A 26,014-nucleotide genomic window follows, 5' to 3' on the forward strand; every position below is an offset into this window, starting at 1 on the left:
AAGTGGAAGCCACAGTGCAAATTCTTGCTCTCTTATCCTACGTGTATCACTTAATCCAAACAGACACCCTGAAAGGGCTCTGTTTTTTGATGGTTTTTTTTTTTTTTAGGGGGGGTGTTCTAAATCATAGCATGTTTATTTTTATTTTACAAATATTCATGTCAAAAAATAATTTTTAAAAATTGTAATGAAAACAGTAACCCATGTTCCCCTCAAGCATAAAATTTATTTTTAAAATGTGGAACTTGGGGCGCCTGGGTGGCTCAGTCGGTTAAGCGTCTGCCTTCGGCTCAGGTCGTGGTCCCAGGGTCCTGGGATCGAGCCCCGCGTCGGGCTCCCTGCTCAGTGGGGAGCCTGCTTCTCCCTCTCCCTCTGCTGCTCCCCCTGCGTGTGCTCTCCCTCTCCTCCCTGCTCATGCTCTTTTCTTGCCATCTTGGTCTGTCTCTCTCTCAGATAAATAAATAGAATCTTTTAAAGAAAATAAAATGTGAAACTTCATTTCTTCTAGTCCCTGTCCAGATGCATCCCTAATTTGATATATTTGTTTTCAAAGCATAGCTGCTTTTGAATTCAGCTTATTTTACTTAAGATCGTATCATTAACATTTTCCATTTTGCTAACATTCTTCATGGCCACTATATATTTCCCTTAAATCGATGTATCATCGATTTCTAACTCTTCCCTTTCTGATGCATATAGATGATCTCTAGTTTCTGCTCTTTTAAATTGGTGACAGATTTTCTGTATGCAATATTCTCTACAATAATAGCAACAAAAAAGGCAATCTGAAGAGACTTTTGCTATTATGAAAGGCATGGCATATTTGGGTCTCTAAATACAAATTCAAAGAGAGATTACTAGACAGCTTACCACTAAGAAAGCTTGATTCTTTCTTCCCAGGATCAGTGTGTTTGCTTCATAGTGTCTTAGCAGGTAGGCTAAGATACACATTAGCTCTAATTAGCCGGTAGACTAAAGCACGTATTTGTTCTTTCTGACCATTCAATATCCTGGCCAACTCTTAACACTGTGGTCCTCGATTTTGTATCCAGGAAGACAGCTGACAATGTCTGGAGGCGTTTGGGGCTGTCACAGCCTAGGACGGGGTGCTACCCAGCATCCCACAGCACACAGGACGGCCCCACACAGAGAAAGATCCGGCCCCAGATATCACTGGTGCAGGGGCTGAGCCATCTTACCTAAGCGTAACTTTCTCCCTGGAAATAACCTCACCCCGAGGGAACTAGAAACAAGTCGTGTTAGGGGCGCCTGGGTGGCTCAGTCAGTTAAGCATCTGCCTTTGGCTCAGGTCATGATCTCAGGGTCCTGGGATCGAGTCCCGCATTCAGAGGATCCTGCTCAGCGGGGAGCCTGCTTCTCCCTCTCCCTCTGCCCGCCGCTCCCCCTGCTTGTGCTCTTTCTCTCTCTGTCCAATAAATAAATACAATCTTAAAGAAAAAAAAAAGAAACAAGTCATGTTAGTATCCCATGACAAGAGCGCTTGATTTGGAGTCAGTAACCATGCTGCCACTTTCAAACTGCAGGACCTCGTGGGAAAGATTGAGTTTTTTGGAGTCCCCTTTCTTCCCTGTATGAAAACTAAGGAAGACAGCCGTATTCATTCGTAGAGCTTAACCAGCTAATCCATGTAAAGTCCTCAACCCGCAACTTGGCACGTAGGAAGCGCTCGACAGTCCTCGCCCCGTAGCCACGTGCAGTTCCTAGCTGCTCCTTCGGCCGCTGGCCTCACCTCTAAAGTGGACTCAGGGCATCTCCTCGGAATTAAAGGAGAGAGTGCGTTTGAACGGCTGCCACCGGGAAGCGCCCGCTAGACTTTTGCTTCAAGAAATACTCATTATGATCACATCCCAGGCTCTCTCTCTCTCTCTCAAATAAATAAATAAAATTTTAAAAAAGACAAAACAACACATGCATTTATCATCTTACAGTTCGGGACTTCAGAAATCCAAAATGGGTCTGCAGGGCTGCATTCCCTCAGGAGGCTCTAAGGAACAATCTCTTCCCTTGCCTTTTCTAGCTTCTAGAGGCCACCTGTGTTCTTTGGCTCATGGCCCTTCCTCCACCTTGGAAGCCAGCAATGTAGCATCTTCTCTTCCGCCTTCCCCTTATAAGGACCCTTGTGATTGCATCAGGCCCGCCCAGATAATCCAGGATCATCTTCTCATCTCAAGATTCAGTCATTTCATCACACCTGTAAAGTCCCTTTGGCGTATAACCTCTTTACAAGTTCCGAGGATCATGGCACAGACATCTTTGGGGGGCCTGATTCTGGGTACCACAACCATTACAGAGGAAGCCTTTTTGTAAATCCCAAATGGGATAAGCCCCCTGAAAGGCAGGCATGCATCATATTCTGTCTTGTATCCGCCACAGTCTTGAATGTGGCGCTGTTACCAAAATAATTTGTTTCTTGATTTTTGCTCTTCACTTTTCATTGTGAGTGACATACCTTTCTCTATACACTTTTTCCTAGATATGTCAGAGGAGCCTTTCAATATCTGGGGAACTTGGCATTCAACATTAAAAAGTGGTTCCAAAGACCCAGGAATGACAGGTGACATATTATCTTTTCAAGACCGTTTATTGCATTTACTTTTTAACTTAATATTCTTTAATTTTTGTCTTACTGTCGTATTACGTACTTGCCAAGCATTATTTGGAAAATGCTGAAAATAGGGGGGAAATCAGATCAAGCTATACTTAGCCTTTCTGCCAAAATACATCAGTCTTTCACTATATTTCATTTCACTTCCTTTGCAAGGGTTTTTAAAACATAGCTACAGTCATTCTGTCCGTGCAACTTGATATCATTTGTTTAACTTCCATTTCCCACTTACTTGCCATTTTTATTGTTAAGGGCCACGTAGTATTCCAGAGTGCATACTCATAGTTTACAACCCATTTTTTTTTTTTTTTTTTGTCATTGTTATAATAAGTTATGCTGTCGGGAACCTCTTTCACGTACTTTTTGTTTTGTATTTTCAACGATTAATAGATTCACAAAATTTTGGAAAGCAAGTTACACATCCAGAATAGGACAGTGGGTCCAAATAATGCACCTTTCCAAGCATCCAGAGGTACAGCCCCTTCCTCGCCCACCTCAGTGCAGTTGGCAGGGGCGTTTCAACATGCGGTGCCGGCGCTGCACATCATTGGGTTTGCATTTTTGCTAAATTGAAAGCTAAATTGGGGGCACTTGGGTGGCTCAGTCGTTAAGCGTCTGCCTTCAGCTGAGGCTGTGATCCCGGGGTCCTGGGATCGAGCCCCGCACCGGGCTCCCTGCTCGGCGGGGAGCCTCCTTCTCCCTCTCCCCCTGCTCGTGCGCACGCTCGCTCGCGCTCTCTCAAATAAATAAAATCTTTAAAAAAAGAAAACAAAATTGTATTTATTATTTTCATTTGCATTTCTTTCTCACCATTATTTTCCAGTTTTTCTATTAATTAGCTGAACTTTCCCAAGCTGCTGGTTTTTTTATTTTGTATTTTTATTTTTTTAAAGATTTTATTTATTTATATTTAGAGAGAGAGAGCAAGCAGGGGGAGGGGCAGAGGGGGGAAGAGAGAGAGAGAGAGAGAGAGAGAGAGAGAGAGAGAGAGAGAATCCCAAGCAGACTCCACGCCACGCTCGGAACCGGATGCCGGGCTCGATCTCACGACCCTGGGATCGTGACCTGAGCCGAAATCAAGATTCGGCAGCTTAAACTGACTGAGCCGCCGAGGCGGCCCCTCCCATATTCCATTTTTAAAGCTCGGTGCATCTTTACTTTAGTGGTCTCTACGCCGGCTGAGTTTAAGTACTGACCCATTACCTAACCACATTGCGTTGCATCCTACTAAGTGCTTTTACTACCTTTCCCCCCAAGGATAAACTATTCCAAGATGTTCTGCTCCATTTCTTTCTGCTATTTCAACTCTGCTCGGTCCCTGTTCAAATGCTCATATCTCTTGCCCAAAATGGTCTTCTCTTTCCCTGCCTGCTTTTTCATAAGGGAGAGGACTGGGCCAGTCTTTCCCACACTGGTGGCGGTGGGGTCTACACAGCAGCTGCTGTCTTCATGACCTTCTGGCCCGAGATGGGGCATTTTAGGTTCAGTTTGTTTATTCCAACACCTTTTATTGACATGGTGGAAACATCAAAGCATTATCGTTGGTGTCTCCTCAGGACTGCAAATTGCACCGAACGAGAAGAGAACATTTCCTTTACCTTCCAGGTTCAGAAGCCATGTGGAAGGGGCCTTTCCTGAAACAAATTAGTGACAAGGACTATTGAATCTAGTTTGACATCCGGATCTGGAGCTGCTCCGTGAATTGTGCCAATAACCAAAGCGTGATTTGTCATTTCCTTTCCTAGGACATGTTTTACTTTAGGCAGCGGGAGGAGTGTCCTGTGCTTTCTCAATTTTTGAAGGTGGCCGTGGGAAGGAAATAGCAGGACACATCCCGAGAGGGATTCTACAAACTAATTCCATTTCTCGCCCTTCTCTCTGGCTTCCAGGTTCCTATGGAGACATTTTTGAGAGCAGCTCCCTCCGACCGGGGCCATGCTCCCTTTCTCAAGGGAACCTGTCCCCAAATTGGCCCCGATGGCAGGGGAGCCCCACAGAACTGGAAAGTGGCCCGCAGGTCATTCGGAGGACTCAGACCACGGCCACCATCGTGGAGTACAGGGCCTGCCCTCCCGTGTCGCGCGTCTGCAGCACGCCCCACATCCAGGGCGGTGGCAGAAGGGGTGAGCAGGCCACACCGAAGTCAGAGCAGTATTTGACTCTGAGCAGCGCCGAAGACCTCACTGAGAGTGAGCTCGATGTGGTCTGGCTGCAGAGCAGAGCCAAGCCTTTTCATCAGAGACCTCAAGAGAGTGAGAAGCGTGACAAGAGGCCTCCGCCTCCGTATCCTGGTTCCGGGAAGCAAGCTGTAGCGTCATCCCACCAGCCAGCAGAGCCGCTCTTGTGGAGGCCTCAGAGGCCAGAAGAAGGTTCCAGAACAGCGTCGGAAGAGGGAAGCCAAACGGCCGAGCGAGAGCAGCAAGCCGCTGAGCAAAAACTGAGCAGCGCCTACTCCACTTCCGCCAGCGATCAGAACAGTAAGACTTTGGGGGACCCCGACTGGCTGGATTGGCAGAGAGAGCGGTGGCAGATCTGGGAGCTCTTATCGACCGACAACCCCGATGCCCTCCCGGAAACGCTGGTATGAGCCCACCCAAGCGTGCACCCCCACGGCCCAAACAGCCTTCTGTCACTCCGTAGGGGAAGAAGTTGGTGTTGGACAAAGGGACACGTACTGGTTTTTCTTCTTTAACACTTAAAAAAAAAAAAAATAACACGAGAGAAACCCAGTTCACTTAAAGATAGAGAGCACTAGTACCCTTGCCATTTATAATAAACTTCTGTTGCATAGCCAGCCTTAGGAGAAAACGGAAACAAAAACGGATGGTGATACCCAACCGGAAAACTACTCACGTTAAGATAAAACCCTTGCTTTGACATAGCTTAACTGTATTTATGTGACTTCAGTTTTGACTGTTGTATATTCTGTAACAGATTATGTATGATAATCGTATATGATATATTCACAGAAACAGAAGGAACAATTTTTCAAAATCACTTCACTTATACTGAGTAATGAGATTCTATAGAATGTTCTAGAATATGCACAAGCAGGTTTCTGTGCTTTTGCCATAGCTTTTTAGCTGGGGACAGCCCTTCCTTCAATGCCTAGGAAAAACACTAACAAAACAAACAAAACAGAGTATGCCAAGCCATATTTTTATATAGTCGTGAGATGCAAAAGAAAACGTAGTCACTGAATGCTTTTTCATATTGAATATGTTTTAAGGAAGATATTAAATTTGATACATTATGGAATATATTTTTAGAATCTGTTTAGAAAGGATTCAGTTAATCGAACAAGAGAAAGGCCGTGCCTAACAAAGAAAGAATAATTAAGAAGTTGTCCTTCCCATTTTAGATCAAATTCAATTTTATATAGACCATATATAATATATATTTATATGTATAATTTTTATGTATTTTTCAAAAACTACAAACTGGAATCCAACTATAAAGCGTTTAAGCATCCAAACAGTATTCAAATTACAGAACAAAAGTTTTTCCTTTTGCCCCATAATCAGTATTAACCAAATTATAAGCAAAGCTTTGTAAAGTAAGTCACGTTTGGACAAAAACTCCAGCTTTGTATTTACATCGTGCCAAAGGCTGAGGACATGTTTTCTTCGGTAATTTTGTGTGTATCGTAAAATGCTCCTACTACATACTTCAGTAGTTTCAAGTTTTTCAACCGCAAAACCATTTTTGACCAGCAGGTGGCGATTCGCTTCAGTATTTTACGAGATTTTTTTTTTCACTTCGTAAGGGAATGTGTATTATAGAAGAAGAATTTTTTATGAAACATGCTACTCTTAATTTTCATGTCGGCAATGACATTTTCCGTGGTGTTTCTTAAAGTTCTATCTTGTGCCATGATGAATAAAAAGTTAAACAAAGGCTTTGTTTCCTGGCATTAAATCTAATGCATGAACTCGCTACTCCGTTCCAGACATCCCCTTGGCTCTCCACAAGTCCAAGTGTCATAAATAGCAGCGATACTATACATATACAGCTAAAGAGCTAGTAAAAGCTATCAGATGGTTTGGGGCCACTGACACACTTAGCAAGTCATACTAATTATTTGTTGCAAGTGAAGGCTGATTGTCACTCAAGTGAAACTCAGTTGTCAGTGAGGAAGTGTTTTTGCCGCAGGCTGGAAACCCGCTGGACAGGTGGTGCCCAGCACGGTCCCTGTACGTTACATCTGTCCTTTATAAAGGCCTTAGATGCTTCCTTTGTTTCAGAGCCAAAATAATGACGTCTAGACGTGGTGTCTAACGTTTCTTATTGGGCAAATGATCGGGCTGTCTTCAGGCTCTGCCACTGGGTCCAGCACCTCCGCCGCCCGCTGGGACTCGGGAAGGATTTGCCCACCGGTCTCCGGTCCTTCCTGGAGGCCCGCATGCAGCCGAAAGTCGTAAACAAGACTCTGAGCAAACACTACTTGATTGTGGATCGCGAGTTGCTCTTCTGTGTCACCCCCCCCCTCCTATTCCTGCTCACCGTGTGTCTTCCAGGCTTTGAGTCCGACCATGAGCTGGCCAGTTCTTTGCCTCCGTTCTGGACTGAACCGCCACATGTATGGGACCCTCTTCCCACCCGGCTCCTGCCCTAACAGTTCTATTTTTTTAAAAACTTCCAGACCAAATGGCTCTGAGGTTGATGTCTGTGACAACAAAGGTCTGTCCGTCTGTTGACAGGTCTAGAGCTCCTAGGAGCAAGAAGAAAGCTCGCCTGCCGCAGATGCCTCTGCATCCCTGACACTGGGTCACTGTGTGTGCGCCTCGGGCAACGGGGCCAGTACTGCGACGGCAGAAAACGGCCAAGCGCAAATCTGTCTTCATCTAAGTAGCTATTAACATACGTTTGCTGCGGTTCTTTATAGAAAGAAAAAATCTTTTGTACCAACGGAGTTGGTGCAAATGAAGAAAACTTGTAAGTTAGCCCAGCTTGCTTCTTTGCTCACGCACATTTTCCTACACGGGGTTGGGCAGAGGAACAGCGTTGGGATTCAGTGTCGGGAGACGCGGGGGCCGAGTCCAGGCCCGTGGGCGCCGTCGGCTGATAAGCAGACCACGGTGAGGGAGGGGGGTCAGACTCCACAGAACAGAGAGGAAGGAACTGGAAGAAGAGGAGATGGAGACAGGACCACAGCTCGACCAGACAGAATGTTAAAACGGGACTAAATCAGCAGCAAATGTTCAAGACAAAAAAAAAAAAAAAATGCAAAGCAAAGGAAAATTCCAGTAAGGGTTGAGAATCTTCCGCACAGCCGAGGCAACAGACGGCGTAGTGCAGATGGGAGGCTGCCCAGAGGGGTGGCTGGGGTGTGCACCCCTGGCCTGCTCAGATCCCCGGTGTACCCAGGTGCTCGCAGCCCAGCCCCAAGGGAAGGTGCCCCGGAGGTGGCAGAAGGGTCAGAAGATTCTCAAAACTCAATTCAGGCAACATCTGTTCAGCCTGGAGTGACCCACTCATCCCAGTTTGCCTGCGACGTCCCAGGTTTAGTAATTAATTAAAAAAAACCCACGTCCAGCTCATAGCATGGCCTGGCAGGCCAGGGAAAGGTGGGTCGGGGGGTGCAGAGCCCTCTACCTTGGCACCTCTCAGGTAGGGTCACCAGATCAGATAGAGGACACCCAGTTCAACAGTCTGATAAATGTATGACCGTATTTTAGTATGAGTATGTCCCGTGCCATATCTGAGATGTAATTATATTTAAAAAAGATTTCTTGCCCCAGATATGGCACGGGACATACTTACCATAAAAAGTATTTAAAAAGTCATTCACTGTGTATCTGACGTTGAAATTGAACCGAGTGCCCATTGGCTAAGTCTGACAACCCAAATCTCCAGCCTTGATAGCCCACCTAGTCCCCAATGGCTTGAGGTCTTCACTGAGTGTCGCACGGAGCGTCACCAGCCCTGAAGGACCAACTGCACGCCTCGACTTCCATGCGGAGCCACATTCCCTGCAGCCTCCAGCCAGGTCCTCCTCCAGGGCATCTTACCCCAGCCTCCCTGGGGTCCCAGCCTTGCCGCCTCTCTTGCATGTGTCTCCCGTGTGTCTGCCCTCACCCTCTTAGCCTCCGGTTCTTGGGTCCCTTTCTGTCTCCTTCCTCCCCGCTCCTCCACACCACGGCCTCTTAGATAGCCTACAATGCACACCTCATCACAGGCACGCCCCTGCTGCCAAACCGCTGATGCCCTCCTCCCGCTCTGGCCCACAAGACGAAGTCCCCACTCCTTGTGGTAACATCAAAGCGCTCCACACTCCAGCCTCAATCGACCTTCTGCCCATCATCTCTCCCCAACACCGTACCCCCTGCTCTGGCCTCATCCGGGAAACACCCCCTTCCCGCACGCAGAATGCGCTTTCGCACTTCTGTTCCGAGGGGCCTCGAGTGCTCCTCCCTGCTTTCCCTAGTCATCGGAAGGCTATTTTGCTTGTAAAGTTAGCTTGAATCTTCCCCTCCCATAAACATGCTGAATCATATCATTTTTCAGGCACTTGGCGCACATGGCCGTTTTTAACAAGCGTTGCTGTGCGTTCTCAGGACTGCTGCATGTCTTATCTCGAGGTCATTCCCACTCTGTCCTTGATGGCAGGGACTAGGTGCTCGGGACTGGGCAGAGACCCAGCAATACGGTTGGCATCTGATAAATGTTGGCCAAACATATGCATATGAATATGATCAGGCAGTTTCCCATGCAATGGAGAAAAAAATACAAGTCCGTTGACCTCCCAGCAAATGTAGAGATAGAGGTATGTTTGCCAAATAAAAAGGCCTTTGAGGAAACGGGGACACAGTCTGGGGAGAAGCTAATGGTGAGCACAGAGACCCTGTCTCCTAACCAGCCAGGCCTCATGGAGACGCATCGCCCAGCTCTGTGATATCTGGGACAGAGAGGGCAGGTGGCTTGGATGTGGTACCTTTCCATTCTTAAGAAAAATTTAATAGTAAACGTGGCAAGTAAATGTATATCTGCATGCTTCCTGGTTGGTGCTCACTTAATGACTGAAAAGAACAATGACCTTTTTTAAAGTGTGGGCTTCCGGGTTCAAAGAGGACAAGGTTTGAGTCCTGGCTTTGTCATTCATGAGCTGGGTGACCTCGGCCCAGCCCATTTCACTTCTCTGCCTCTCGCATAAAAACACCTCGCCCTCGGGATTGTTCTGAGGGTTAAGGGAGAAACAACCTGGAGCAGCGCTGAATTAATGGCCAACAAATAGCAGCGAATCGGTGTCCCACGTGAGATCGCTTTAGAAGAAACAAATTGGGACCCTCTGCTGCAAGATGCTGGTACTAGTAACTAACATTTATTAACAACATCTGCTCGAACCCAGGTGTTTTACTCCGCCACTCATTTAACCCCCACAAGCAATAGACAGGAACCACAACCATCCTCTCTTGTCGGAGGGCAGAGGTGACTCGGAGTGACCTCAGATGAGTTGCCCAAGGTCACACAACTATAGGGTGGCAGAACCAGGATTTGGTGGCAAGCCGTCTAGGTGCGCCAGCCTGCCATCTGGATAATTCAGAGAGGCATGAACAAAGCTCTGTGGTTCTCGGAGCCCTGGGTCTCCTTCATGAAGGAAAGGGGCTCAGCGGGAACTTCCCCGGGGGAGGAGCTCCTGCCTCTGGGGTGACAACTGAGCGAAAGGGATTTAAAAATTCGTAGTGAAATAATCCTCCTGTGGGCACCGCAGTTTACTCTAAATGATTCGTCTGAGTTAGGCTAAGCACGAGACACTCTCCTGGGAATGTACAAGGGTAGGAGGTGCCAGGACACAGACCTAATGCTGAATTGGCCCAGTGAGCTTGAAGAGGAGTAACCTTATTTTCCATGGTTGTGGGAGACACCCCCCTCCTGCCCCACATCATACCTGCCGGCCATAAACAAGCATTGTAAAGCTCAGGCAGCAGCTAGGAGCCATCTGAGGATGATGAAAGGAATCCCCCCCTTTCAAGATGAAGCTGAAATTAAGCATGAAGGGAACAGCATGAGAGAGCTGGACTCGACCAGGCACACACCCAACCTTGCACTTGTGGTGAGGAGTCCCAGCAAGGACTCTGCTACTTGTAGCCAAAAGCATCCTGAAAATATTCCATGTCAAACCACTGGAGAGCCACGGGAACTAGCCACATGAACGTATCCGAAATGTAGAAAGAAAAAGCAAAGTGTTTAAATGATGATTCTGAGCAGAGCTCCAAACCAGTAACCTTTACTGTCCTTCAGGAGTCCACTCACTCCGATCGTGAAGTCTTCTCTCTCCACGCAGTTGCTACGTTATAGCACTCGGGTTGTCGTTTCCGTGGCCCCATCACACGGGACATTGTGCATGTGAAAGCATTAAGTAAAAGCCAATTATAAACCCAAGCTAGCTCCCATGTGTCCATGCCTCATCCCCCAAGTAGACATAGAAACTTCTTAGAAACTTTTAACGTCTGCTCCAGCAGCTGCTACGATCCCACTCACTATGCGAGTGTGACACCAGGGTGAATACTTGGCACAAAGTGCTGTCAGCTTCTCTTCACAACAAGGGTGCGCACAAGCATGAAGCATTTACCGCTTATACAAATGGCATGGCATTTTATTACGGGACCTCTGCCACAGCAGTAAGTATATCATTCTGTTAAAGGGGGAAGGAATAACTAATATGCATCGCTTTAATATGCTGTATGTTTAAGAAATTACGTAATTTTCAAAATTTTGACTTAAGTTACGAGGAATACGTGGCTTTGGAAATAATTTTTGGTACTTTTACGTGCGGGAAACATAACCTGTTTTAAATCTGGATACCTTTGTGATCCTGAGGACACCGTGAGCTACATTTTAGATTAGGAAGCACAGGAGCCTAATCATAACCTTTATTTTTCTCTAGCGGGACTTGCTTATGAAGTAAACCAAATGTCACCCTGCCGTGTTTCTAGTTTTCAACAGGTCAAAGACTGCTACCTGCCTTGTCCCTATAGAGATTTTAAATACTATGAGCTTGCTTAGAGCAAGCACCCCAGTGCCTGCTAATCCTTCCAATTAACCCAAATCAGGAGGAGCCCCTGCTAGTCCACTGGCAGGCAGCTGCTCCTTGGGAGAGGGGGGCGGAGGGCGGCCCACTACGTAGACTTAATAACTTCTTTTACGCCCAGCCGCCCCCTCGGACCATCCTTTCCTTGTTGGTGATGATGAGCTGATGGCTGACATACAGGGAGCATGTCCCACTGCGGGCTCTAAGTGCTCTCAGGTGTCATCTTGCAGTACCTGGAAACAACTCTCACAGGTGGGCGCTATGGTCTGGACCTGTGCCCCCCCCACCCCAAATCCGTATGTTGATGGTACTAGGAGGCGGGGCCTTTGAGAGGTGCTTAGGTCATGAGGGTGGAGCCTCGGGATGAGATTAGCGTCTGTATAAAGGAGACTGCGGCGTGCTCTCTCGCCCCTTCCTGGGAGGAGGACCCCAGAGGAGAGGGTCTCCAGTGAACCTCCTCACCCGGCACTGAAGCCTCGCTGCCTTGACCTCGGGCCTCCCGTCTCCAGAACTGTGACCCGTGCACTTCTGTTGTTTGTTAAGTTGCGCAGCCAGTGGCATTTTGTAATAGCAGCCTCAACAGACGAAAACAGTTTTATTACTCTTTTTAAGGCTGACAAAGTTGGGACCCAAAGATCACACAGCAAGTGAAGGCTCGAGCTGGACTCTAACTCACGTTTTTTTAATTGAGGTATAATTGACTTACATTAGTTTCAGGTGTATAATGTAATGATTTGATATTTGCATATATTGGGAAATGAATAGTTACAGAATTTTTTTCTTTTGATGAGAACTTATTTTATTTTTTAAAGATTTATTTGAGAGAGAGAATGACAGAGAGCATGAGAGGGGGGGAAGGTCAGAGGGAGAAGACTCCCTACTGAGCAGGGAGCCCGATGCAGGACTCGATCCCGGGACTCCAGGATCATGGCCTGAGCCGAAGGCAGTCGCTCAACCAACTGAGCCACCCAGGCGCCCTTGATGAGAACTTTTTAGATCCACTCTCTTAGCAACTTTCCAATATGCAATACGTGACATCCTTATGACTTCTTTTATAACTGAGACTTGTACCTCTCAACCTCCTTCACAAATTTCACCCCCCACCCCCGCCACGTTTGGCAGTGATTAATCTATTCTTTGTACCTATGAGCTCGGTTTTTTTTTTTAGATTCCACATGTAAGTGAGATCATATGCTATTTGTCTTTCTCTGTCTTATTTCACTTAGCATGAAGCCCTCAGGGTCCATCCATGTTGTCACGAATGGCAAGATTTCCTTCTTTTTTACGGCTGAGTGATAGTCTACTGTATATATTATATTTTCTTCATTCATCTCTTGGTGGACACTTAGGTTGTTTCCATGTCTTGGCTATTGCAAATAATGCAGTGAACATGGGGGCACATGTACCTTTTGGAGGACGTGCATTGTTTTGTCACCGCACGTGGCCTTAAGCCTATGAAGACACACATGGTCCATAGTACAAGTCCCATAGTCACTGTAGAGCGGAGGCATGAAGTGTGCATCTCTTCACTTTAGCTAGGAAGGAGTAACTCTGGTAGAGGATGAACTCAAATCGGTAACTGTACATTCAATATATATTAAAAAATACTTAAGTAAACTTGCACCCCCTAGATTACCACAGGCTGTTTTTAAATTAGGATTCTTGGACTTACCATCATTTCATTTACAGACTGTCCCTCAAAAGACTGAGTACCTCGCTGGTCAGGGCTGCCCTTTTTGCATTTCCTATTCCCGGGGCGATGCAGAGGGCACAGCTCCCTAGACACAGAGAACTGCTAGGAATGCTCCAGTTTCATATACAAGCCCAGTTCCAACCCCACCCTGTTCACTAATACTTGGCCTTAGGACAGGAGTCTGTTCTGATTCTGAACAGGGCTAACAGCGTAGAGAGAAGACTTAGCCTAAAACCCCGGAGAACATCCACAATGAATTTTAAGTTCTAAATGAAGCCTCCTCTCAGAGGAGGGGAGTATTGACCCCTGGACACGAATGAGCAGGTATGATCTAGCCCCAAAAGAGCTCCGAAACCCAGTAGGCCGTTGTCTTTTCCAGGAGTGGTTTTTCTCAAGAACTAGTACAGCTCTTCGGGGGGGGGGGGGGGGGGGGGGGCGGGAACCCCTGCCTAGGGCTCAATTTTCAGTTTCCAGTTACACCACTTTGTTTCCCATAATGATGCCTTATCCTACACTTACTCAGTAGCACTGAGGACCAAAAACAATATGCCAACAGTAATTCTTTTCCTCAGTAGCTTAAAACGTGATTAACAGAGGGGAAAACGGCCGCTAGCAGGGATACTACAGCATGACTTCTGGGAAGGTTCTCTCTGCAGAAATAATTGCGACATGGGAAGTGACTCTGAAAAGCCAAACCTGGGAACTATCAATCAGCTTTATTTTATTTTAAAATATACAAATATTTTGACATGTAGAAGATGTTCAAGTTGTTCGATTTTGAAAACACCACACAAAACCAACACAACAAAAAAATCGGTATCAAATGAATCACTCGACTGCCAGTTCCTTCAACTAACTTAACGCCAGACTCCAGGGAAATCAAAAGAATATTATCAACACTTAAGAAAACCCCCAAGAGTCATTTGTAACATGCTGTAGGTAGAACAACCAGTTTATGAATCAATGGTAGAAAGAATTTCAACGGCAAACTTTGAGCTCCCTGAAAAAAATCTGCACCGAGACAGTGAGTCGATGAAACATTCTGTATCTGGAGAAAAACGCTCTTCTTGTAAATCCTAACACTCAACAACATAGAATCGTGTTTCCGAGAGGGACCGTCCTGGTGCTGCGATTAGCGCCAAGCCTTCAAGGTTCTGGTGAGGCCGGCTGGAGGGAGGGCTTCGGGCAGGAGGAGCAGGACTCGGGGGGGGCATAAACTGTCAAATGCCACAGGCAGTGAGACGTGCTTGCTGGGAGCAGAGGTACGGAGCAGGATAGTGGGAGTTAAAGTGAGAATCTTTTAAAAAGTGAAAACATAGATTCCAATGCACGTGCATCATCAAACCATGGGGGAGTTGAAACTATTCTAGAACAAGGTCCAGCCTGAAAAATTCTCACAATTGAGAATCTGGAGCCAAGATGCGCTTTCGACTTGCTGAGGGCATTGCCAGTGGATAGCTCTGCGTCTTCTTAAGGCCGCGCTGCTCTTGTAGGGACAGAGACGCCGGTAACTTTTTCAAAAGCAGAACTACTTATTTGTAATAAATAGTATTAGTTCAAATATCTGGCCAGCTAAAAGCTCCTCAGCAGAACATGGGCTTTCAGATCTACGTCTCAAGTATTCCTGAGAAAGAGTAAGGAGAAAAGCAGCTCTCTTCACATGACAAGAAACCTTCTTTTTCAGATGCTGCTCACTTTTCTAGATTAAATACACAGGCAATACTGCAGCTGAAGGAAAAACCACGGGAGCGCGCTTCCCACTTAGGCCAAGTGGGAAGGAAACCTCCAACTACCTGCTATAGACTGCACGAGGTAAAAACCAAAGAACGCGGCCCAGGGCACCCTTACTACGGGACGTGAAAGGCGTCCTCACCTACTTGCCATTCCCATTACATCATGAGAGCAATTCAGTTTGGGGAAAATAGTTTAATGTATTGCTTGGGAAAAAAATAGTTTCTATTTCCCCATCTCTAACAAAGCAGCGGTTAGGAAGTCCAGCGCCACCACGCGACCTTCATTCTGTCCCACACCGCCGAGAGCGAATCCAAGGCGGGCCGGACGTCCAGGATGGTGAACTGGTAGTCCCGGCTGACCTCCCCGCCATCGTAGTAGTCGATGATGTACCTGACCTCCGTCCCACAACGGTCGATGATCCAGTCGTGCCTGTCGAAAGGCAACTCGTAGCTGAAATGAAAACATGTTTGCGAGCATGAAAACACCTGCTCTCGGGGTCGAAGGTCTAACCAGGACGTGAGGCTCGAAGCACCCGTCTACTGTGTTGAAGACAGTGCCGCAGAGCCGTGATGAGCCCATGTCAGACGACGGCTCATTTGCCCGCAAGGCAACACGGTCTACAGGAAAGAGACCAGGCCAGGGAGGTCGGCTGAGATACTGCAGAGCTCCCAGGGCGACCTAAGAATCGGTCTAGGCTGGCAGAAAAGAGGGGGATGCTGAGTGCCCAGATGCAGAGAGATCGTGGGGGGAGAAGCGGACAGTTCCAAAAACACAGAAGACAACTCAGCTCAGGGCTACGATAATCAGACAGGGAACGACGCACGAAACCTGAAGAAGTCTGCCCACCAACAGGCAAACTTGAGGGAGAGGGAGAGATCTCCAGCTGAATCCTGATAACATTTTGGAAGATGGCACTGCAGTTCTGAGTGCTTGGCTTGGGTGCCAAGGGAAAGCGGACCCTGACCTGAGGAACGTACGATAACATTTCTGCACTGCCACTCACCCCATCCAGGAACGAATTCTTGCCCTTGGTGAATACTCTTTCGCTTTACCTCCAAACCGGATCAATGATGGACCACAAGGACACTCCCTAGAAATTTCCAAACAAGAAAAGCCTATTAAAATATTTTCCCTCCGTTGAGAAATGTGATGTTGCAGTTTCTCGACAACACACATTTTTCTGTATGCATTTTACATAATTTCATGTTTACAGAGTGAGAGAACTTTCAAAACAATTCAAAGAAATATCCCTATTTGATAAAAATATTGCTCTGTATTTCTGGTTCAAGGACGCTGCACCACCTCCACTACATTCCGAATACAGCAATCTTGCCAGGAGTCAGGAAGGGGACTCCACTTGCTGGGGGTGGGTACAGGTATATTCTCAGGGGAAAAAAAAAAGAAATGTTAAGTATTGGGCATTACACTCGACTTTCACACCCGGCAGCAGGGTTTTTCTTTTTTTTAAACAAATAAAAGAACATCCTCCACTCTTCTTCCATTTGAAACCAATGAACAAGCCTTTTTGAAGAAAAATGCTGGAAGAATCCCTAAGAACAAATGAAATTAGTGCTGGACCAGTTCCTTAGGTAAGTAAATACGGGAGGCCCCCTATCTTGTTAGCTGCTGTCACTGTTAGGAGGGGCCTCAGCCTTGCTGGGCCTAACGACGTGGGAGGGAGAGAACAAGCCCCCGTGTGACCGAGCCCTACGTGAGGCCCCTCGGCCTTACTTTACTTCCTGCTTTTATCGACTACTCACTAGCAGCTCTTCTCAAGAGGGTCACTGGCAAAGAAGTATACTCAACCCAGGCAGGCTTTCCCCTGGAGGCTGTAGCAGGTGTCTTTAAAAGGCCGACCTAATTTTGAGGGACCCTGAAAAATGACTAGAAGGGGGGCTGAAACCAACAAAGTGGAATCTCCTTGTGTGTCTTCTCTCTGCTCCAACGTCCCGCTACACGTAGTTAGCAGGTGGCTTTCGCTCCAGCACACGTTCGGACACTTGCGGCTCACTTCACTAGCGAGCTGGGAGGGGGACAGAGCTGAGTCCTGCTGGCCTTGGGTTACCGAGAAGGGAATCCTGGTTGCTGAGCCATTCCCTCCTCACACGGACCCCTGCCAGGCCTGGTGCCTGCCCAGGACACCCAGGGAGTGCTACTAATGAACCTCAGAGCCCAAATACTAAAAAAAAAAAAAAAAAAAAAACACCACCCCGAACATCTTAACAAAATCATTCAGTGGACTTTAGCCAAGAAGTTAATCACTTTTATTATGAATTGATTTTTATTTTTTTTAAAGACTTCATTTATTCAAGACCAAGGAAGCAAAGAAGCAGGGGGAGGAGCAGACTCCCTGCAGGGAGAGGAGCAGAGGGAGAAGCAGACTCCCCGCCGAGCAGGGAGCCCGATGCGGGACTCGATCCTGGGACTCCAGGATCATGACCTGAGCCTAAGGCAGACGCTTAACCGACTGAGCCACCCCAGGCGATCCTGTCATGAATTTAAAATGTAATCCGCCCGTGATGCTACAATCTGGCTTTTTGCGCTGACATTCCCCACCCCTACCCTTCTCGAGGTGGACTCCTCAAACCAGTAGCATCTGTGTTGTTCTGGAAATGACCAAGTCTGGGCCTCACCCCAGATCTACTGATTGAAAAACCCTGGGGGTGGGGGCCCAGCACTCAGTGTTTTAGTAAACCCGTACGCAATGCCGACGCAGCTCAAGTATGAGGACGACTGCTCGAGCTGACTGATGGTCCATCACTGCCAACACACTCGACTGCAGTCACCTATTCTCTCCGAGAAAAAGGCCCACGTGCTAAGACAACCCTCGATGTTTAGTCCTAATGGGGATTCAATGCTGCTAAGGGAACAGAACCACTTTTCTTATCAGCTTTGGGGCAGAGAGCATTGTACCATTTCCCATCGCACATGCTGTGCCTTCAGTGGAAAGCGGCATTCCTCCCCTTGAAAGGTGGGGTCTACAGCCCCTCCCCTTGAACCTGGGCAGACTTGTGGGACAGCTGAGGCCAGGTCATCAAGGGAGATGTAGCTTCCCTGGAGCCTTCTGGAATTCTAGCTCTGGGAACCCAGCCACCACAGCAGCCACAATGAGAGGTTGTAGGGAGGTGTCCTGGCGGACAGCCGGCATCAATCACCAGATGAGTAAATGGTCCAGCCTTCAGAGAATCCCAGCCCACGGCTGTCAAGCCATCCCTGATCAGAACCTGGCCGAGGCCCTAGACACTGGGAGCAGAGACGAGCCATCCCTGCTCCGTCCTCTCTGCACTTGGGACCCACCGAATCCATAAGCGTAACGAAATGCTTGCCATTTCACACAGCTGCGTGGGAGTGGTCTCTCACTAGTCACTGACGCAGGCCCACCGCCTAAAATGTATTATATAACACGTTGTTGGAATAAAAGGTTCAAACTCTAGAAAGCTGGGATAAAATAAGAAAGACGCTGGAAGGATGGCTGTTTAAGATCTCAGACATACTTACGCAGCATGAAGGGCTTCCCACTTCAAAATCTCCTTCCAGGCTTGCTCGTTGTTCTGATTGTGAATCCTGATGATATTATACATGTCTCTCTGACTAATATCATCCTCCTTCCACTTCCACCTAGGAAAGAACGTCCGCTAAAGCACGATACACCTTACTGAGGATTCTGCGCTATCAGTGCACATATCCGTTTCACCCAGTGACCAAGAACCACTTACACACATATCAAAGGACCATAAGGTGACAGTTTTTCAGTCAGTACCACTGATTAATGACTCCCCAACTTTAAGTATTTTCCATAATAGTATTTTTTAAAAACTAATGGCGATGATGGGTTAACCTTATGTGTCAACTTGACTAGGCCATGTGGGGCGGGGCCAGATATTTGGGCAAACACTATTCTGGGTATGTCTGTGAGAGTGTTTTGGATGAGAATAACATTTAAACGGGTAAAACAGAGTGCTCTCCCTAACGTGGGTGGGCCTCATCTGATCAGTTGAAGAACTAAATAAAACAGGAATGAGCCTCCTGCAAATAAAAGGGAACTCCTCCTGCCTGATTGCCTTTGAACTGGGACACTGGTTTTTTCCTGCCTTTGGACTGGAATGAAAACATCAGTTCTTCCTGGGTCTCCAGCCTGCAGACCATGGGAATTCTCAGCTTCCATGATCACGTGAGTCAATTCCTTATAATAAATCTCTATGTATAAGAACACATCCTGTTAGGTCTGTTTCTCTGGAGAATCCCAACTAATACACTGGCCTTGCATTTAAATTCTTTTAAGTCTGAAAAAATCAGTTGAATATTATATACTGATTAGCTTACAAAAACTTTATGTTTGGGGATGAAAACCTCTTTAACATTTAATTCTTAAATGAATTTGATGAGCAAATTTATACTCTCAGTAATATGCTCACTCACCCTTTCCGTAACATTGCATTCCAAAACATCTGCTCGGAAGGATAAACCCACTTTTTCTCCGAATCTGCTCTCGGAATGGACGACTCCTCTCTCACAGTAGACAGTGCAAACGGCTGATCGGGGGCCGGCATCTGATTAGGTGGTGGCATCTAGGTAAATTAAGCAGATTTTTTTAAATGTTGGAAATAGGACATAAAGTAGAAACAAACAATAATAATCAATGACTTTCTGGAAAGCAATGCATCACACACAAGGTACAGGTTCCCTATTATGCCAGTGATGGCAAAAGTTCAGCTCTCCCAGATAATTTGGCTGTTCTGAAGAGTCGGAGTTCCAAAGGTTTTCCTTCTTGTTGAAGTTCTCACAAATGGTAAATACACACTGCAGTTAACATTCTTTGTCTCTTTCTCCCCAAGGATTAAGAAGTAAAAACTAGTATCACGACTGTAGACGTTTCTAAAAACCTTTCTATGACGAGCTTTTCAAAAATGACTGTTCACTCTTCTGAGGAAAAATCTCATAAAATATAGGTATACCACCACTTTCTTTTAAAATATTCGTGGGGCACCTGGGTGGCTCAGTCGTTAAGTGTCTGCCTTCGGCTCAGGTCATGGTCCCAGGGTCTTGGGATCGAGCCCCATATTGGGCTCCCTGCTCGGCGGGAAGCCTGCTTCTCCCTCTCCCGCTCCCCCTGCTTGTGTCCCCTCTCTTGCTGTGTCTCTCTCCATCAGATAAATAAATAAAATCTTAAAAAAAAACATTCTTTACTTTTAGGATCGTGCCGATGCTTTCGGTCTCCGGACCGAATACATTATAGAGCAGCGACACCACAAGCCTCCTTCCTCGCAGACACAAGGGGCAGCAACACTGTCGTGCAAACGCCTTCCCTGGACCAGCGTTCTCACCCCAGGCACCACTGCCATTTGGAGCTGGACGACTTATGGTGATGGGGGTCTGTTCTGAGCACTGTAGGATTTTTAGCAACCTCCCTGGTCTCTACCCAACAGTACCCCTCCCAAGCTGTGACAACCAACATCCTCCCAGGGGCAAAATCACACCTGGTTGAGAACCCCTGGCCTAGAACTTCTTTTGTGTTGCAAGTATGAAAGATCTTCTAGCAGATGCACATTTATCACTAAATCACGATACGCCCCCCCCACCCCCCCGGCCAGAATGACGGTAGCGGGAGAACCGGGTATGCCAGGCACCACACCGAGCATTTTCCCTGCATCGTCACCACAGGGGGTTGAAGGACACATGTCAGAGGCAGCTGGGATTCAGTCTGGGACCTGCTGCTTCCTAGCTGAGTGATGTGGGGCAAACTGCATGCTCGCCCGTTCTCAGTGGCTTCAGCTCTAAAGATGGGGACGAGGGTTACTGGAGGGTGTGTATGGTGCTTAGCACAAGGGCTACAGATATCACCAGAAGAAATGCTGGCTGTTATTAATATTCTTGCTACAGGTAACGATCCCATGGGTAAAAGTCTAGGTCTGTGGGGTTCCAAAAGGCCCATGTTCTGACCCACTAGACTGTTAGAGATTATCTAGAACAGTAGTCTTACGGGGGCACTTTTAGAAATATCTGGAAACACATTAGGTTGTCGTGACTGAGAAAAAGAGGGTGCTCCTGGCATCTGGCAGGTGAAGACCAGGGATGCTGCTAATAGCCTACAAAGCACAGGACAGTGCCCCACGGCAAGGAACTGTCTGGCCTCAAACATCAACGGTGCTGCCCTGATCTTGTCCACCTTCTTCCTCAACGCACCAGTTTCCTTACAGCTTGGCAGGGTCATTACTGAGTGTTGAGGCTGAATGTCTGTGTCCCTCCAAATTTACTGAATCTGCCAGCACCTTCCAATAGGACTTCTCAGCCTCTGGAACTTCGAGAAAGAAATGTCCGTTGTTTACAAACCACCCACTTGATGGTACTGTTATAAATGTTATGTTATATGACATACATACACATACACACACACACACACACACACACACACACACACACACACACACACACCCCTTCGCTTCCAGACTAAATATTTCTAGTTCCTTCAAATGTTAGGCAATATGTCTAAATACTTCTGATAACCCTGGCCTTCTAAGAAGCCTATTCTGGCCTTCCAGAGTACAGATCTGAGTCTGTCTGTCTCTCCATTAAAATGTGATTTCAAACAAGAAACCTCCATTTCCTACACTATCACAGAATGCGGTGAGGCCACGCTTGTCTTGTCCTTGCTTTCTCAGCGGCATCCCACTGGTGGCTGCCCCATGACGCTGTAGCACACCAGCAACTCTCACACAGGCTGGTACCCGGCTGTGCTGGAAAACAGAGCCTAATCAGGCATCGTGCCTATGAGGTTTCCCAAGACCAGAAACACCTTTACCAATTCTAGCTGCACTCCTAATGGGATTTCCCGCCTTCCACTATCTCTAAAGGAAATATTCCTTTGGCGTGGCTTCTTTCCAGTCAGCCTACTCTGGCACTTCATGATCAGTGTTCCCTTTATCAGGCACTCTCTGAAACTACAATTAGCGATGCATTCAGGATTTTCAATGTGGATGGAATATCAGACTTATTTCAAAAGGAAAGGAGAATTAATCCTAGCAGTCAGCAGTCTGTCTTGGGAGTTCATGAAAGCATCTCGGCAGAAAATGTTCCAGGAAGAGGGGCTGGGTGTGAATTACCAGATTAGAAGGATCTAGGTTCTCCTTATTCTCAGCCACAGCGCCCGTAACAGGACATTCCACGTACTCATATGCACGATCTTGGTGGGAGGGCACAGAGTTCATTTTGTTCTCACAAGTTGGGTTAGATGGCTCTGTGCTCACAGGACAGCCTGAAATAAATCAAGTAAAAAAGTGTCACCACAAAGGCAGGACATCTGGCTCTCTCAATCCTGGCCCTAAAGAGCTGGATTTCTGACCAGTGATCACCATCAAAGGCAAAGCCAGGTTTCTATGGTTCCAAGTTGCCAAGAGCCAGGCTAGCTAACATTGTAATATCCTATAGACCAGAAGGTTCTACAAATTTACTTTCCCCTTGAAAGAGAAATGGGTACCCATTCCCTTACTGTGTCATGCCCCCAGCAAAAACAAACAAATCTCAACATTTGCAAAAGAATGTATTGTGCATTCCGTGGTTTTAGAGATGGGCTAGTAGGTACCTGCGTGGGTTCCCAGCAGCGAGCTGTCACGGAGGAACCTAAGCAGAGGCCCAGCCATGTTTTACCGGGTCTCCCTGACTTTCAATTCAGATTCCAGACAAGGCCCAGCCCTGATGAGGACACAGGACGCCAGGCTTACTGACGCCTTCTCTCAGGTACTGGAGACAGAAGATGGAAATGAGCAGAGGAGCCTTCAAAAAGGCTCCTGGAGAAAAGTCTGAATGCCCCTCTGCTTGTGCTTTGCTCCAGGACAGAAACAAGGCACAGAAAACTACCCCTTGATGGGGTTCTATTCCCCATCAATTGATAGCAAGCATTTAGCAAGAAAAGGCACATATTAAAGAAAATGTTCCATAGTCCATGTAGGGTCCAGATGCCACTTAAGAGGGAAGGTCTGAACCTACAAGAGCAGCAGCAGAAGGGGCAGCTGATGTCCAAGAATCCAGGTGCTACTGGAAGCAAGGGTGGAGATTGAGAAGCTGGTCCTACACTGCGGAGAGGGGGCAGGCACGGGGAGAGTCACGGCCCAGGAAGACAGCTGCCCAAGTAAGGGATCCTTGTGTTAGGCAGCAGCAGTAACACCAAGAATATGCTGGATGCCCTCCACACCAAAGACAAGTTTCCTTTCACTTCCTTTCCCATTTCTCCTCGCAGACCCTCATTCCCTAGGACCCTTTACAGCTGTCCACTTGAGGGGTGAAGGGAGACTTGCTCTACCCCCTTTCTGCTCCCATTCAGAGTGCCAATCTCTCCTGGGTCACTGATCCCAGCTGGGTGTGAGAAAATACTGATATATTTCCCATATAACCAGGAGCCCCTTTAGCCGCCTACAAATATCCACATTCTTTACTTATGCAAACAAATCTGACTGACGACTCTTCTGGATACACAGTAAATGAAATAAAACCATATTCAGGGCTCTATGATCTACCCGGGGACACTCAGAGTAGGAACACATCAGCTCTGTCCAACTGTCTCCATTCTTCCTGTACAGAGAAACCCTGGAAGAGCACTGGGTCTGTCCTTGTCCAAGGTCACAGAGTTTTTGCTGGCTTTGCCACTTATTAGATGTGTGGCTTTTAAGTTTCCTGAATAAAAAATACGGAGAAAACCTACCACACAGGATTACGAGGATGAGAATGTATACTCCATTAGGCAAAGGATTTTTTGTTCTATACGTTGCTCTTCTCTCAGCGAAAAAACAAAACCCAGCAGTGCTTGGCACAGACTGGGCAGCGAGTAAAATCTTGCTGAATGACCAAGGGAATCAAAGAGTACAATGCAAGGAACTGTTTTTCAGGTCATACTTTTATATAAACAATCTAAAGCAAATGTGGACCATCCATTCTCACCTCTGCACCCAAGGAAAGAACAGCACGGCCGTAAGCAATGACTTACTTTTACAAAGATGAATAATGCAACAGATGTAAAGTTGCCTTGACAGATAAAGACAGATCTAGACCAAGGTTTCTCAACCTTAGCACTCTTGACATTTGGGGCCAGGAGATTTTTTGTCGCAGAGGTGTACTGTGCACTGCAGGATGTTTACCAGAACTCCTGGCTTCTACTCACTGGATGCAACACCTCCTCTCAGTTTTGACCAACAAAAATGTTTCCAGACATTGCCAAATGTTATCCCCCTGGGTGGGGGAGAATGGGGGTGGCCACCCAGGTTAAGAAACGCTAACTGCAAACTTTGAGGGGTAAGGGTTAACGTATGGAGCCATCACTCCACTCTCATGCACTATCTTACTTGTCACAATAGCCCTGTGAAATATTATTATATCCTCATCTTTCAGATGACAAGTTGCGACTTAGAAAAGTAACTTGTCTACAGTCTCATACCTTGTAAGTAGCACCATAAGGAGAGAACTCACCTTGCCCCACTAGCGTGTTATGCTGCCTCTTACTCAAAATCCTTTTGAGAATTCTCTTTTGTTTTTATTTTCTAGACAAAGGGTCAATTACCTTTCATTTTCCCTTCATGCATGGGACATCCTGAAGGCGGGGATGCCGTCTGATGATCTGAAGCATCTGAGGTCTGAACTGCAACAGCAGGGGTAGATGCAGACAAACCCATGGTTGGAACCGCCGCGCTGACTGCAAACAATTCTAAACTCAAACGTGCCAAAGCAAAAAGACAGATTAATGCCCGATGCCTGGACTCCGACCGCTCCCTTGGTCTTCTTAATCTGCCCAACCCTTTTTCTTCCTCCTTGTCATTCTGATGTAAATCTACAGGGCAAGGTATCCACTTCGAGGGATAGCTTTAATGTATTAACCCCTTTGGGAAATACTAGTGTGAAATGTACACCACGCCAACCTTTAGGGGCACGTTTCTAAGATGCGCGGATTTTGGGGGTGAGGTGAAGGGGGGGTCCCTGAGAAACTACGTCATGGAGAGGGAGTGTAGGTCTGGGTAACAGGGAGCCCTAAACGTGGTGACCCAGAGGGGAGTCCAGACTACACCGCCACACCCGGGCTTAGAAAAGGATTGGGAAACAGGGCAGGGTACAGCGCAGAAAAGGGATTCGAGGAAGGAGGGAAGGAAAGGACCTCCGAGGGGGGAAAGCGGCCAAAGTCGTCTTCATACGGCCCCTCCGCGTCCCACCTGCTCCAGTCCTGGGACCCCAAAACCCACCGGCCTCAGCCAGCCTGCTACTCCGCACCTGAGCCGCTCCGAGGAACCGGCCCCGCCTCTAACCGCCAGCCCGCGGCCGCCTTCTCCTCCTTCGGTCACCGCTATCGTCGCGGTCACCGCTGGCGCCCCAGCGCACCGCTACTTCCTTTTCCGAAGGCGGGATTTCCGGGCGCGCAGGAGGCGGGGCGCGGGCTAAAGAGGTAGGGCTTCCGTCGAGCACGCAGAAGCGGGTCCGCCCCCTCCCTCCTCGACCTATAAGTGCGAGCGCCGGTTCCCCGACCCCGCCCCTCCCGACCAGCGCGGGCAGGGAGAGTTTGGGCTGAGCCAGAGACTTCCACAGAGCGAGGCTCTCTACTGTAGCTCCTTTAAGCCGCAGAAGGGTTGCTTTAGAGGTGTTAGTTTTAAGTTCCTATCTTTTAAATTGTATCTCATCAGTTGTAATTATAGTAATGACTCAAATAACATCAGCAGGTGTCCAGAACTGCGGCCAACTCTGGAGATCCCAAAATGAACAAATCAAGGTTCCGGCTCCCAAGGCCTTCTTAACTGGGTGTGTGGACTTGAAGGTCTGTATTTTCACTTATCTCTAACAGAAATTCAGTATTTTTTCCACCAGGAATGCAGGCAACAAATCCTAGTAGTGTCAGCAATATGTGGCACTAATAGAAACCACAGAGAAATTGTCACAAATGATGGTTGTTTCTGTCTTA

The 26,014-nt window shown here is 47.3% G+C and overlaps 2 protein-coding genes across 4 annotated transcripts in view; one reads left to right on the top strand and one right to left on the bottom strand.

Moving 5' to 3' along the window:
* ARHGAP6 (Rho GTPase activating protein 6) overlaps positions 1-6,522 on the top strand; it is a 474,477-nt gene extending 467,955 nt beyond the window's left edge. For both annotated transcript variants that reach the window (XM_028115045.2, XM_088028877.1), the window contains exons 12-13: positions 2,495-2,575; positions 4,516-6,522. In XM_028115045.2, the coding sequence (XP_027970846.1) occupies positions 2,495-2,575; positions 4,516-5,213 (779 nt within the window). In that variant the 3' untranslated portion in view covers positions 5,214-6,522. The remainder of the gene's footprint in view (positions 1-2,494; positions 2,576-4,515) is intronic.
* A 7,523-nt stretch (positions 6,523-14,045) lies between these two features.
* Positions 14,046-25,450, bottom strand: HCCS (holocytochrome c synthase). 2 transcript variants are annotated; one of them, XM_028115061.2, is made up of 7 exons: positions 25,333-25,450; positions 24,632-24,775; positions 22,185-22,336; positions 19,504-19,652; positions 18,583-18,702; positions 16,088-16,174; positions 14,046-15,534 (listed from the first exon to the last, which is right to left on the bottom strand). In XM_028115061.2, exons 2-7 carry the CDS (start codon positions 24,741-24,743, stop codon positions 15,336-15,338), a joined length of 819 nt encoding a protein of 272 aa, XP_027970862.1. In that variant the 5' UTR covers positions 24,744-24,775; positions 25,333-25,450; the 3' UTR covers positions 14,046-15,335. The 2 variants fall into 2 exon arrangements, with proteins under 2 accessions (XP_027970862.1, XP_027970863.1); XM_028115062.2 differs by having other exon boundaries at positions 25,305-25,450.
* Positions 25,451-26,014: the final 564 nt, after the last annotated feature.

This window comes from Eumetopias jubatus, unplaced genomic scaffold, assembly GCF_037043125.1.
Source record: "Eumetopias jubatus isolate StellerSeaLion01/CBP00866 unplaced genomic scaffold, mEumJub1_p1.0 scaffold_11, whole genome shotgun sequence".
Classification (NCBI taxonomy): domain Eukaryota; kingdom Metazoa; phylum Chordata; class Mammalia; order Carnivora; family Otariidae; genus Eumetopias; species Eumetopias jubatus.